The 15385-nt window shown below is 44.0% G+C and overlaps 1 protein-coding gene across 17 annotated transcripts in view; it reads left to right on the forward strand.

Annotated features, from left to right (window-relative positions):
* Positions 1 to 15385, forward strand: part of CFAP61 (cilia and flagella associated protein 61) — a 306350-nt gene that overhangs the window by 190327 nt on the left and 100638 nt on the right. For all 17 annotated transcript variants that reach the window (XM_016937529.3, XM_016937533.3, XM_016937534.3 and 14 more), the window contains 2 exons: positions 4046 to 4144; positions 9516 to 9684. In XM_016937529.3, coding sequence (XP_016793018.2) covers positions 4046 to 4144; positions 9516 to 9684 — 268 coding nt within the window. The remainder of the gene's footprint in view (positions 1 to 4045; positions 4145 to 9515; positions 9685 to 15385) is intronic.

Here is a 15385-nt window from a genome sequence, read left to right on the forward strand (position 1 = left end):
TTTATTGCATTTCTGGCCTGCGCCATCACCAAAAGTCTCCTGCTTTTAGTGCTACTCAACAGATTGTCAGTAAATTGATAGCAGTTCCACATTTGGAACATTTCCAATCTTCTCATGGGAAAGGAGGGCAGGTGTTTCTCTCTGACTTGGTGAAGGCTTCTTTTTTGGCATTTGGTTGATTGAAGGGGAGGTGTGAACTAAGAAGAGATTTTAGAAAAAAAAATCTCATCAGCATGAACCCTATGAAAAGATCAGCTCATCCATGAAATTTTACTGACTTTAACCAGGGGGTGGATTTGCAGCAAGAGCATCTTAAATCCTGATGGGCAAACACGGAGTGAGCCTTGAGCATGTGAGTTCTTCAGAAGTCTCTACTCAGGTGCACTTTACCTGTAGGACTAGTTAGAGGGAGTATTGTGGGTGCCTGGAGCAGGGCGCTGCCTAGGGCCAGCAGGCCTGGCTTTCTTTCATAGCTGGCACTGCTTATGAGCTTTGTAACCTTGAACAAATTACTTACCATTTCCAACCTTGATTTTCTTACATATGAAATGTGGATCAGAAAAACCAGTCTCTTCCCTATCCCTAGCATAAATTGTGTAGAAGATTAATCTCTATGTGAATGCCTATGAATGTGCCTTGGGCTCTGGAAAGCCTGATGCAAATATAAAGCAGTTTTGCTCTTAAAAAGGAATCCTCTAGAATTTCCTCGCAGATGACACTTTTTGGTATCCTGATTTGAGTAACTGTGTGTATCTGAATGTAATAAAGCTAATGTCAGCCAGTGGGAATTAGATGACCTTTGGATCCCTCTGAACAATTTGAGATCTACAGGACAGTACAGGCAGAGGTAAGGTGAGAGGATGCTGGAGCCAGGCATCCTGGGTTCAAACCCTGCCTCCAGACTTACTAGCTATATGGTTGTATTAGTCTGTTCTCATGCTGCTGATAAAGACATACCTGAGACTGGGCCATTTACAAAAGAAAGAGGTTTAATGGACTTACAGTTCCACATGGCTGCGGAGGCCTCACAATCATGGTGGAAGGCAAGGAGGAACAACTCATGTCTTACATGGATGGCAGCAGGCAAAGAGAGAGCTCGTGCAGGGAAATTCCTATTTTTAAAACCATCAGATCTCGTGAGACTAATTCACTATCACAAGAACAGCATGGGAAAGACCTGCTCCCATGATTCAATTACCTCCCAACAGGTCCCTCCCACAACACATGGGAATTATGGGAGCTACAAGATGAGATTTGGGTGGAGACACAGAGCCAAACCATATCATTCTGCCCCTGGCCCCTCCCAAATCTTATGCCTTCACATTTCAAAACCCATCATGCCTTCTCAACAGTCCCCCAAGTCTTTTTTTTTTTCTTTTTTTTGAGATGGAGTTTCACTCTTGTTGCCCAGGCTGGAGTGCAATGGTGTGATCTTGACTCACTGCAACCTCCGCCTCCCCAGTTCAAGTGATTCTTCTGCCTCAGCCTGCCAAGTAGCTGGGATTACAGGCATGTGCCACCACACCTGGCTAATTTTGTATTTTTAGTGGAGACAGGGTTTCACCATGTTGGTCAGGCTGGTCTCAAACTCCTGACCTCACGTGATCCACCTGCCTCGGCCTCCCAAAGTGCTGGGATTACAGGTATGAGCCAGCATGCCTGGCCCCCCAAAGTCTTAAATCATTATAGCATTAACTCAAAAGTCCACAGCCTAAAGTCTCATCTGAGACAGGGCAAGTCCCTTCTGCTTATGACTGTGTAAAATCAAAAGCAAGTTAGCTACCTCCTAGATACAGTGGGGATACAGGCATTGGGTAAATACAGCCATTCCAAATTGGAGAAATTGGCCAAAACAAAGGGGTTACAGGCTCCATGCAAGTCTGAAATCCACTGGGGCAGTCAAATCCTAAAGCTTCAAAATGATCTCCTTTGACTCCATGTCTCATATCCAGGTCATGCTGATGCAAGAGGTGGGTTCCTATGGTCTTGGGCAGCTCCACCCCTGTGGCTTTGCAGGGTACAGCCTCCCTCCTGGCTGTTTTCATGGGCTGGCATTGAGTGTCTGTGGCTTTTCCAGACATACAGTGCAAGCTGCTGGTAGATCTACCATTCTGGGGTCTGGAGGAGGGTGGCCCTCTTCTCACAGCTCCACTAGAAGTGCCCCAGTAGGGACTCTGTGTGGGCGCCCTGACTCCACATTTCCCTTCCACACTGCCCTAGCAGAAGTTTTCCATGAGAGCCCTGCCCCTGCAGCAAACTTCTGCCTGGACATCCAGGCATATCCATACATCCTCCGACATCTAAGTGGAGGTTCCCAAACCTCAATTCTTGACTTCTGTGTACTCACAGGTTCAACACCACATGGAGGCTGCCAAGGTTTGAGGCTTGTATCCACTGAAGCCATAGCCTGAGCTCTACATTAGCCTCTTTCAGCCATGGCTGGAGTGTCTGGAATGCAGGGCACCAAGTCCCTACACTGCACCCAGCATGGGGACCCTGGGCTCAACCCACAAAACCACTTTTTCCTCCTGGGCCTCCAGGCCTATGATGGGAGGGGCTGCTGTCTCTGACATGCCCTGGAGACATTTTTTCCATTGTCTTGGGGATTAACATTCGGCTCCTTGTTACTTATGCACATTTCTGCAGCTGGCTTGAACTTCTCCTCAGAAAACGGGATTTTCTTTTCTATTGCATTGTCAAGCTGCAAATTTTCCAAACTTTTATGCTCTGCTTCCCTTATAAAACTGAATGCCTTTAACAGCACACACGTCACCTCTTGAATGCTTTGCTGCTTAGAAATTTCTTCTGCCAGATACCCTAAATTATCTCTCTCAAGTTCAAAGTTCCACAAATCTCTAGGGCAGGGGCAAAATGCCACCAATCTCTTTGCTAAAACATAACAAGTGTCACCTTTACTCCAGTTCCCAACAAGTTCCTCATTTCCATCTGAGACCACCTCAGCCTGGACTTTATTGTCCATATTGCTATCAGCATTTTGGCCAAAGCCATTCAACAAGTCTCTAGGGAGTTCCAAACTTTCCCACATTTTCTCATCTTCTTCTGAGCCCTCCAAACTGTTCCAACCTCTGCCTGTTACCCAGTTCCAAAGTCGCTTCTGCATTTTTGGGTATCTTTTCAGCAGCGCCCCACTCTACTGGTACCAATTTACTGTATTAGTCCATTCTCATGCTGCTGATAAACATAAGCATACCCAAGACTGGGCAATTTACAAAAGAAAGAAGTTTAATGGACTTTCAGTTCCACGTGGCTGGGGAGGCCTCACAATCATGGTGGAAGGCAAAGAGGAACAAGTCACGTCTTATATGGATGGCAGCAGGCAAAGAGAGAGCTTGTGCAGGGAAACTCCTATTTTTAAAACCATCAGATCTGGTGAGACTTACTCACTATCATGAGAACAGCATGGAAAAGACCTGTTCCCATGATTCAGTTACCTCTCACCAGGTCCCTCCCACAACACGTGGGAATTATGGGAGCTACATGATGAGACTTGAGTGGGGACACAGAGCCAAACTATATCAATGGTCTTCGCAAATTACCTGCTTCAGTTCCACCTAAAAAAAATAGGGATAATAGTATTACTGACCTGACTGGATTCCTGTAAGGACTAGATGGGGTAATGGGCCATGCAAAAGGCTTGACTGGAAGCAGTCATCAGGGTTAAGCTGCGATTGTTATGCTTCCAAGCAGTTTATTATTAATAGAAGTAGTCTAAAATTTAAACTTCATACTAAATTTACCTCCCTCCCAATTCGTTTTAGTTTTACTTTGAAAAGCACATTTTAAAAACCTGTCTCATTACTAATGTGTAGCTTTTTAGAAGATTCTATAGTTAGCAGCTCCAGCACCATCTTCCTTTTTTCCTTGAAATGGTTGGTTCTATCTGAAGGTTCGTGCAAAGAATTAGTAGCTCCAAAAGCAATTCAACAGTTGGATGACATGTGATATAAAGTTAAATTGAATTATGATAAACTTTTGCTAAATTGCACTTAACTGCTTGTTCTTTTTCATTTTTCTTTTCCTTTAGCTCTCACATGAAGTTTAATAATCTTACCCTGATTTCAACTCATGGACTCCCAGGAAAAAAACTTCTGGACACTGAACAAAGGAAATTTTTAGCCAGCGAGTATGAATTTCATTTGCTTTTTCATTCTGAGGCCTAAATGTCCTACTCTTGTGTGCAGTCTATTTAATGCTAAATAGTAGATTTCAGATTGGAAAAGGAGAAGTGGTGGGGCTTTTCTACTGGAGTTCAGACATCACTTAGGAGATACCAGTACCAGTGTGTTCACAAGCCAGTGGCCAAGAGTGGCAGGCCAGGGCCACCAGTTTGTATCTGTGGGAAGACATCTGCCCTGTTCCAAACAATTGGGGTGGAGCCTACGGACCCAGCCAGCCCTGCCTTTGGGCTCTGAGTGACACTACAGGGCAATGAAGGTTGGTGACTACATTTGCATCCGACAGGGCGCCTGGCTGGGATATGGGTCCCACAGCTACCCTGGCCATTTATACTCAGCAGCTGATCAGGCAAAGAACTTCCATGCCAGTCTGGGTGAGCTTTATTGTCTTCATCCCAGTAGAATCACTATTTGACAACATCTGTTCTGGAAAATACCATGTCTTTATCACATAGCTTTCATTCATTTTAATTTCCTGTAGCAAAACATGGCTACAAGAAATATTAGTTTCTCTGCCTCTAGAAACAAGCTCCTAATTTTTCCAGTAAGGAGGAAGGAAATTGTTCCCTCCCAGGGGATTCATTTTAGATTCCATGATGAAGGGACCCTCTTTCCTCTGTGAAAAAGACTCGTTTTGCCTTCGAACAATGAGAAAAAACACAACTTCCTTGCCAGCAGAACGGGTTCGTTTCCACTTTATAATTTTATCAGACTATAAACTTTTTTTTGAAGGATGTCCTTATGATACAAAGAAGGGCATGGGTTTGAGCCAGGGGGATGTGGATTCAGATCCTGCCCCTGCCACAAAGGGCCTGGGCAAGGAATTTCATTTCTCTGAGCTTTGCTTTTTTTGATCACGAGCAGTACACGAGAAGCCAAGCTTGCTGGATTTTTTGTTAAAATTAACATAACACCAACTTCTGGCCAAGAACACATTCTCTCCATTTCCCTCTTTCTAAATTACACGATTCCCAGGAAATGCTGGTTTTATTGGCAAATGTCTTAAGAGGAACTTAATTCCATCAGCGTAGTGAAAGTTTCCCTCAATCCCATGTTGGGTGTGTTTCAGGAGAAAACAGCTATTGAGGGGGCTTTCTGCAGGTGTGACGCTGCGTGGGCAGACTGAGTGGGTGGAAGCTGCCGGTGTCCCTGCTGCTGTCCCTGCCTCCACATTCTCAGCACAGCAGCCAGAGCAAGGCTGCAGAAAGGTGGCTCAGATCACATTGCCTCCTCACAGCCCAGAACCGCACTATCCAATATGGTGGCCACTAGCCACATGTATTTACATTTAAATTATTAAAATTAAATGAGATGAAAAAGTCGGCTCCTCACATTAGCCACATGTAGCCAGTGGCTACCATATTGGATAGAACAGATAAGAACATTTTCATCATCGTAGAACGTGCTGTGATGCTCCAGCCTAAACTCTGTCTCCATCTACTTAATTCTCCAGCCTCACCTTTTATTATTTTTGCCCTTTTTCTCCCCATTTGAGCCACACCAGCCTCCTCGATGTTCCTCAGATGCAACAAGCAAGTTCCCACCTTGAGGTCTCTGCTTTTTGCTCTTAAACGTTACCTTTTCTATGAGGTCTATCCTGACCACACCATTCATTTGGAGGGACCCCAACACACTCCAGTCCCTCATACTCTGCTCTGTTTTTTTCTTGCTACTTAAATCCTCCTAAATATTGTATTATTTGCCTTTTGAAATAATGTTTATTCTTCATATTTATATCCAGAATCCTTCAACTATAATATAAACACCACAAGGGCGGAAATTTTTGCCTTTTTATTCATTGATTCATTGATGTATACTCAATACCTGAGACAGTGCTTGGCACATAGCAGATGCCCAGTAAATAATGTGGAACAGAGGAAAGTTACCTCCAGAAATACCTGCAAAACTCCTCTCAAGCAAGTGTTAGGGACTAAATAACACAGCCAGACCCCTTTGCATGGGTAACTGCATGTCATCACATTTCTTAGAAACCACATATTTCAGTAAGATTGAACCATAAATAGGAGATGTCTTTCAAATGGTCCTCATAACCCCAATAAAGGAAATTATCTCTGATCATGGGGTTTCAAAATAACAGGTGCAAATGACATTCATAAATTTAGTAATTTAAATCCCTGATTCCAAATACTAATTTTGAACTTGTCGTTAACCATTGTTTTGATTTATTATTGTTAGAATTTTTGAACCATTTCTGTCTTCTTTCCCACCGCCCCCGTCCAGCCTCTTGTGGAGGTGCTAATGGCATGTCTGGGATGCAGCCGAAAGGAAGGCAGTGGGAGAGGAGAAGGAACAGGAAGCAGGAGAAATCCACTAATTGGACAATCAGCACTGATTAACTGAAAGTTAATTGTGATAGTCCTTTTTCTAGGAGTGTCACAATTAATCTTTTATGAGAATTTCTAAGGTTCTTTCCAGCTCAGAAGAGTCATGATTCCACGAGGTGCAGGTCTCCACTGACTCATCTGTGGCCCCCAGAGCTTGCTTCTAACTGCACACCTGGAGCTTTGGACTAGGCTTTTGACCACGAGGTTGGGGGCACTATAACCTAGAGCAAGCTGCTACTCATCTATGCCCTCTTCCAGGAATTTCCCCATCCTCCATTTTTGCTTTTTATTTTTCTCCTCCTTATTATCTGTCTTCAGAACTTTCTATGAAGATAATCTTTCACATTAGTTTTGAGTCACGGTCAAGCTCACCTGAGAAACATGAAGTTTCACTGATGTGCCTTCTTTGGTTCCTTCTCTCTTTTCGGGTGAAGCGTAGTGGAGGTATTTCTCTTACCACCAAGCCATGAGTCAGGCCCTGCTATGTTAGAATATTAAAGCTTATTCATTCTACTTAAAAATAATTTTGGAAAAATATCACTTACAGTCTTCGATATATAGTTTCACTCAACTGGTGAGGAAATTAAGGACCAGAATGGATAGTAATATCCAGAATGGGTAGCAATCACTTATACAATGATATTTTAAACTGAGAAATGGCCAGGTAATCCCAGCACTTTGGGAGGCCAAGGTGAGAAGATTGCTTGTGCCCAGGAGTTGAAGACCAGCCTAGGCAACGTAGGGAGAGTCCCATTTCTACAAAAAAAAATTTTAATTAGCCAGGTATGGTAGCTTGCACCTATGGTCCCAGCTGCTCGAGAGTCTGAGTGGGGAGGATAGCTTGGGCCCAGGAGGTCAAGGCTACAGTGAGCCATGATTATACCACTGTGCTCTAGGCTGGGTGACAGAGTGAGATCTTGTCTCAAGTAAATAAAATCATTCAGTGTAGTAACATATTGTAACAGCAATCACCCCACATTCTTCAACGCTTCCTTTTGTGACTTAGTAAAGTTTCCTAAAAATCAGTGGTCCCCAGTGCCATTCTCACTGGACAGAGCTTCACATTTTAACTCTCAAATATGCATTCTGACGTGATCAATGCTACTGTCCTGCTGTCATTAAAAATATCATTGTCTTTGCCTTCCACAAATTTCCCCTGAGAGCCTTTATCTTTGGGCACAGCCTCATAAAATGAATCCCTGTGCACTAACTGTATTTAACTTTTCCTCATCGTGGATGGCTTAGAGTAGGGATCTGGAGCAGATAAAAAACAATCTTTCATGGGTCTCTCACAAATGTGGGAAGCCATGACATTTCCTGTATTCCTATGAAGCTAATGAAATGGTTTTTACAAGAGAATTTCCTCTCACTATCCGTTATTTTCCTGTGATAGGCCGGTCCCCGATTTTCTTTTCTTATTAAGAAGAAATTTTCTTGTTTTTAAGTTGTTTCACAGAGCCCTTTCACAGGTCCTGTAACAAGGTCTAATATGCCCCCATGACTAGAATTCTCTTTGTGTGGTAAGACCAGGCTTATGCGCAGATCAAAAGGAAGAAATGTTCCCTCATTACCACTTCAGAATCTTGTTTGCCTCCAAAGAGAGTAAACAGGGTTCTGTCTCATTAATATTATTTAGAATAATACTCTTCACATATGCATCCTGCCTAACAAAGCAGCCTGTCTTACATTCTCACGGTCACTCCTTATAGCGGTCAGCAGTGGAGGAACGTAGGGAGAGCTCATTACCCTGTGTTAAGAGGTGAGGAAACTGAAGACAGCAGGAGGATGCAGAGTCCAGGCTTGTCAGCAGCACAGACCATGGCAGGGTTCTTTTTGAAGAGGACTGTGCTGCCAAGCATAGAAGTTGCGCGTGCCTCCAGTCCCAGCTACTCAGGAGGCTGAGGTAGGAGGATCACTTGAGCTCAGGAGTTTGAGACCAGCTTGGGCAACATAGTGAGATCCTGTTTCTAAAAATAAATAATAAATAGATGAATAAATAAAAATGTTAGTGTTTTTATGTTAAGAGAAAAAAGGAAGAAAAGAATCATACAGCCTAAATTAAAAGAAGCACTTAATGTCCTATTACCTTAGACTCTCAGTATTCAGAACAGAATCACTAAAAGGTGGTTTACCTGAGGTCAATCCTTTCAGAAAATTCTGGAAACAACCCTCACAAAACTGTTTAAATAAACCCAAAGCCACAAGAAACCCACTCTTATCATACTACGTGAAAGCACTCAAACTCCAAGAGAGCCCAGAAAATGGAAGCCAGTGCAGCCACAGCACGCTGAAGCCATGGCATGAATGGCCGCCCTGGGCCTGCTGGCGGTGGAAGTCTCCGTTCCTAGAAAATCACCTCTGCCCTGAAGAGTGAATCCCAAAGTCTCCAGGGAGTGTACTTGCTGCCAACCTAACTCCCTAATTGCTATATTCTTTAAGTAAAATGGGTTTTGTTGTTTTGGCAGGAAGCCATACGCTAATTCTCAGAATGAGTCATTACTGAAAAGTATTAGCAAATAGGAAGGGTTCTCGGTATTCAAGGATTCTGACCCCTGGCTTTGCGAATCCTCAACAATGTCACTTTCTTCCTTCTCATTCCCTTTGAGGCTGTGGTCAATACACCAATTTAACAGCTAAAGTAAATTTACAACCACTCTGAAGTAGAAGCAGAAGAAAGGTATAGTATGAGTGATTTCACACACACACACATACAGATACACACACACACACACCCCTCCCACCCTCCCAGTTGTGGGCTGACCTAAGCCAGGTGGAACAATTTAGCTTTAATGGGAAGATGTCAATTTGTAACTAAGTGTTTCATAACGAAAAATCTCCTAGTATCAGTCCTGGTAAACTCACAGCAAGAGCACAGACTCAGCCCACTAGGGGACTTGAACCAGCTCACCAGATGTCTAATTAATGCCCGCTGTCAGCTGCTCAAATGTCACTTATGGAGCTTCTCTCTTTGCAGCCACTGTTTTAATGATAAAGATTATGCACTGATGTCACTGTGCTCCTGGGTTAATGTCGTGGTGGGTAGAATGACCGGCATAGACCGAGCAGCCAAGCACGTTGTGCTTTCGACGGACAAGATCGTGCCCTACGACCACCTCATCCTCTGCACCGGGCAGCAGTACCAGGTAAGGCCGGGCACAGGGGGCGCAAGCCATGTGTCTGGAGAGCTCCATGAAAGCCATTCATATGTTTACTGGGGCACACACTCTCTGGGTAAAGAGCATCCCTCTGCCTGGACAGCTGCTGCTCTAAATTCATAAAAGCACCCTTCAGGGCCCGCACACATAACCAGAATTATGTCCGCAAACCCTCCCAGAAACCCATTCCAAGAAAAACATTCTGCTCAAGGATAAAAATCACAGCAAGTTGGAGAAATGTCATTCTTTAAGCTGTTGTCCAAAAGTCTAACACATACTGCTCGCCCTAGCAGAATCCAGACGCAACCAGGCATGCATTTGTGGTAAATTAATTTATGCCTCAAGAGGCTAACATTTGGCTGTGGCAGTGGGCTCTCGCAAAAGTATTGCAAACACGTGCACCTTCTGTCGACCCTTATTTTATTTTGTCTCTCAGTTATGAAAATAGGAAATCTGATTGATTGGTTTCCCAGTGTCCATGCTTTCCTTTTAGTTAAACTCTCTATCCACATTTGAGTAAAGCATTGCTGGATACACTGAAGCTGTTCAATGTCTTAGGGCAGCAGATTTTAATATTCCACTTTGTAATATGCATGAGTGTTTCATGTAGTTTACAGCAGTAAGGTATTTCTCCAGTGACAAGAGGCTTACTCTAACTCAAGGATGAAGTCTTAGACCAAGTTTGTGAAACCCATGGCCCATGGGCCCAAGGTGGCTTTGAATGTGGCTCAACACAAATTTGTAAACTTTCTTAAAACATGACTTTCTTTTTGCAGTTTTTTTTTCTTCAGCTTATCAGCTATCTTTAGTGTTTGTATATTTTATGTGTGGTCCAAGATGATTATTCTTCTTTCAGTGTGGCTCAGGGAAGCCAAAAGATTAGACACCCCATTTAGACCATCTTGTGAACAGTTGTGGGATTCGATGCGAGCCTGTGTATGACAGTTTTCCTTCACATCGCCAAGCACAGAGGAGGCAGCGCATGAAGGAGACAGGGTCTCCACCTGGGTGTTGCCACAGAATGTGCTCAGCAGCTCTAAGCATCACTTACCCTACATTTTCTGCCTTGGCCGCACATTGAGATGACCTGGGTGCTTTGAAAACACATCCATGCCTAGGCTCCGCCCCCAGAGGTTGTTTTAATTATTCTAGGGTGGGACCCAGTCATCAGTATTTTTTAAGTGCCCCACATGCTTCTAAGCTAAAGCTGAGAACCACAAGCTTGCACTTTCTTGACTAAGAATTCCTCATCTACACCTTAGAACAGCACCTCTCAAACTGCTGTGCACATGAATCCCCTGAGCTTCTTGTTAAAATGCAGATTAGGAGCAGGAGGCCATGGGATGGGGAGCCTGAGATGCTACATTTTCTTTTCTTTTCTTTCCTTTTCTTCCTTCCTTCTTTTTTCCTTCCTTCCTTCCTTCCGTCCTTTCTTCCTTCCTTCTTTCTGTCCTGCCTTCCTTCCTTTCTTTCCTTCCTTCCTTCCTGTACTTTTAATTCCATTTATTGTTTGATGAGTCTATTCCTGTGCCGTAAGTTTCCATTTCTTCCGTTTCTTCTGGGCTATCTTTTTCTTCTGTGCAGCCTCTTCTGGTTTAGGAACAATTTGTTCCTTTTCAATAAGGCTCATCTCACTGTGGCAGGCAGAGCTCACACATGGGTTAACCTGACCCTGAGCTCTGTGAGTCTGGCCACACATCTTGGGTACTTTGTTCACCTGGCTATGCTCAATGACCAGAGAATCTACATGTAAACCCTTACGTTCAGCATGACTGCATTTTTAAGCATGTGCAGCAAACATTCAGCACTCTTTTTGGGCCACTGACCCTGTGTCCAGTCCCACTGTTTGGCCTGGACGCACCTACCAACTCCACCTTTGTAACGTCAGAATGGTACACACTGTCTCTGTCAAGTGACATCTTTCAGATACTGGGTGGCTCTTGATATATGCATACCCTGACGGCCTGAGCAGTTTCACAGGTGTTCTTCAATGAACACGAAGATTTGAACCTCTCGATTTGCCTGAGTTCACATTTCCACAGATTGTCAGGCCACTTAGGGGAACAGGAAGATGTTACATTTCTAACAAGCTCCTGGGTGAGGCCAGTGCTGCCGGTGAATGAACAACCCTTTCAGTAGCTTGGATCAACCTCTGAAGAATCTCTCTCCTCTCCTCCCCTCCCCTCCCCTCCTCTCCTCTCCATTCCTCTCCCCTTCCCTCCTCTCCCCTTTCCTCCCCTCCCCTCCTCTCCCCTTTCCTCCCCTCCACTCCCCTCCCCTCCTCTCCCCTTTCCTCCCCTCCACTCCCCTCCCCTCCTCTCCCCTTTCCTCCCCTCCACTCCCCTCCCCTCCCCTCTTCTATCCCCTCCCCTCCTCTCCATTCTTCTCCCCTCCTCTCCCCTCATCTCCTCTCCTCTCCTCTCCTCTCAATTCTCAAAGGGTATAAAAGGATATTTTTATGGTTAAAGGATAAATATTTACTGCATGGATACTTTGTTTTGATATTTAAGTATTCCTCTGACTTGTTAAAACATTAAACCAGACAGAAATACCATGCACCCCCTTAGCTTGTCTCCCTGTCACCTGCCTGTCAGGTTCCAGCTGCTGCCACGACTGCGTACTTTGGAAACTGAGTGGAAGACCCAGCCAGCTGCCCAGAGCCTCGGGCATCTGCCCATGTGTGCCCAGCTGCCCCTGCAGCTTTAGTCTGTGGCACATTAAGCTCTTGCCCTTTTTACAACGGAAAAAAATGAAATGAAGAAGTGATAAAGGGAGTTCCAATTTAATTTTTCCAGAAGGACATAAAATCAAAGTACATAGAGTGATACAGAAAGGGCAGCTGAATTCACTGGGGAGCTTTTCTCCCCCTTCCCCCATTGTCTTCAACTCTCTCCTGGTTTTGTCCCAATTTTGTGATTTTCTAAAAAACAAATTAAAATAATGAAAACAGAGCTTAAACCCAAAGCAAGAAGACAACCCTTTATAAAATGTAATGACAAACCGCAACCTCTAATCAGACCTTTTAAATGGCACGCCTCACTCTAAATTGTTGTATAGTGTTTTTAATATCCAAATGCACATCGCTATTTCTTATTACAAAATCCATGCACAAGGTAAAATACTACATTGCACTGCACGGCTGAGCATGAGGAGAGCTGGTCTCTCCCAGCCCACTCTTCCTCCCAGCTCTCTTTCCAGAGGCAACCAGTTTGAAGCATTTCTGTTCTTAGTTTTTCAGTGGCTACCTGCATAACTCCAAATACAGTAATATGTTTATAGAATGTCCTTCCTTGCTCTGTCAACTTCAGACATTATCTACAACCTCTCCATTTTCGAAGATGAAGATTTAGCTGGCTCACTTTCCAGACTCTATAACTCCTTCTCCAGCCCTCCAATCAATGTTGATCATTTTTGTTGGCAAACACACTCTGGTTTTGAAAACCCCTCTGAGATCACAGGGCCACTCTCCATGACTCATGGACGGTCATGGAGCAGCAGAGAGATGCCTGCCCCAGGCCTGGATTTGAGGAACCTCATAAAGAGGAAGAACAAAAATGTACCAACTGAAATCAAATGAGCTTGGTGTTGAGCATGAGAAGACTGTGGTATGGACTGTTCATGGGTGGGGGGTCACTAGCAGCTGACAGGTAGGGCAGGTACTTCCAAGCAAGCAAGAAGAAGAGCTGGGACTGTAGTATACAGTGAGCTTGATGTGGGTCGGCAATGTTACATTGTCTCCAAAGGGGTTAATCATGTCTTAGACTGGGTCAGTAATAGTGTGGCATCCAGAATGGTGCAGCCCAGGTGACAGCCTTCTACACACAGCAGGGAGGAAAGACCCATCTACACCAGTGCTGTACCTCCCAGTAAGAGACCTGAGAAAGACACTCCCCCGTGTCATTTGACAGCACCTACTATATAGAGATCTCACTCTGAGAATGATTACAGGGGAAAATAAAAGCATGCAGTCAAAGAAAACTGGCTGTTTTAAAAATGGCTGCAAATTCTTTGATGCCTCTTCCATCTAAGAGGTAGAGTCTATGTCTCCTCTCCTTGAATCTGGGCAGCCTTGTGACTGCCTCGGCCAACAAAGTGCAAAGGTTGTGACATGGTGTGACTTCTGAGGCCAAGTCACAGAGGCCATACAGTGCCTCCTGGATTGTGGCAGCAGTCGCTCCTGGAGTCCTGAGGTGCCACGTGAGAAGTTCTGATGCCCTGGGGTTGCCACGCTGGAGACGCTGTAGGTGAGCTCTCTGCCTCCCAGGCCCCACTGATCCCAGCCCTTCAGCCAGCCTTGCAAGGCACTGGGCCTGTGAGTGAAACAATCTCAGATCCTCCAGATCAGTCCATCCACCAGCTGAAAGTTGCCAAGTGACTCCTGTCCACAGCACACAGAATAAAAGAATTGCTCATCCAAATGCTACCCAAATTTCTGACCAACAAAATCATGGAAAGTTAAGAAAGTAGGTATTTAAGCTATTAAGTTTTAGTGTGAGTTTGCTGAACAGCAAAGGACAACTAGAATAAAAAGATAACACAGTAAGAGAAAGAGAACAATACAATATTTGGAAAAATCAGAGGAAGAACATAGTTGTGAAAATGTTGAAAAATTTAGGCCACACACACACACACATTGTAGGCAACTATTTATCATCCTCTATACAATTTGATCACCTGGCCTCTGAAATGGGAGCTGAAGCCATTGAAAGAGCAGAGGCAAAGCTGAGAAGGCCACACATAAAAAAGGAGATGGGTGAATAAGAAAGAATTAAAATGAAATCTCCATCAGAGACAGAACTGCTGCTAAACAGTTAGTGATGCTGAAGACAAAGCACCCCTGGAGGGCAGAAGCAGAGGACAAAGGGATATGCTTGGTTCAGGAGAAAACAGGGTCTGATAGGCATGGAGGCAGCATAGAAATAATTGGTTTTCCTGAAGAAGAGACTCAAGGGACAATAATTGAAGATATTCTAGAAGAAAACTTTTTTACCTGAAAAACATATTGTCCAGCTGACCACATTCTAGGCAAAATCAAAGAAAAATTTTCTCAGTTATGTTCTGACAGAATTTCAATTCTTTCTTAGTCACCCATCTCCCTTTTTGTCTAACCCTGTGGCCTTCTTAGCTTAGCCTCTGCTCTTCCGATGCTTCAGCTGCCATTTCAGGGGCTGGGTGATCAAATTGCATTGAGGATGATAAATAGTTTCTCATAGAATGGCAGGAAAAAATCGAACAAACTTCAAAAGAAAAATAACAGATTACAACCTTTCTCCCTAAAAAAGAACAAAAATAAAACAGATATCAAAATTTTTATCTCCAGCATTAAATAGCAAAAGAAAATGAAACTAATCCCACAGAATTTTGACGAAAAGTGGTGATTCAGTAATTATGTGCCCACCTAAATCTCTCATATTTGAAAATAGCAGGTAGCCATTCTTTTATATACAAGGCCTCAGAAAAAATTATCTTCCGTGTTCTTTGCTTAATGTGCACTCAAAATAATTGAGATAGAAAAGAAAATTTAGAACTTCAGCCAGGCGCGGTGGCTCACATCTGTAATCCCAGCATTTTGGGAGGCCAAGGCAGGTGGATCACTTGAGGTCAGGAGTTCGAGACCAGCCTGACCAACATGGTGAAACCCCATCTCTACTAAAAATACAAAAATTAGCCAGGTGTGGTGGCGGGGTCT

The sequence above is a fragment of the Pan troglodytes genome, chromosome 21 (assembly GCF_028858775.2).
Source record: "Pan troglodytes isolate AG18354 chromosome 21, NHGRI_mPanTro3-v2.0_pri, whole genome shotgun sequence".
Classification (NCBI taxonomy): Eukaryota; Metazoa; Chordata; class Mammalia; order Primates; family Hominidae; genus Pan; species Pan troglodytes.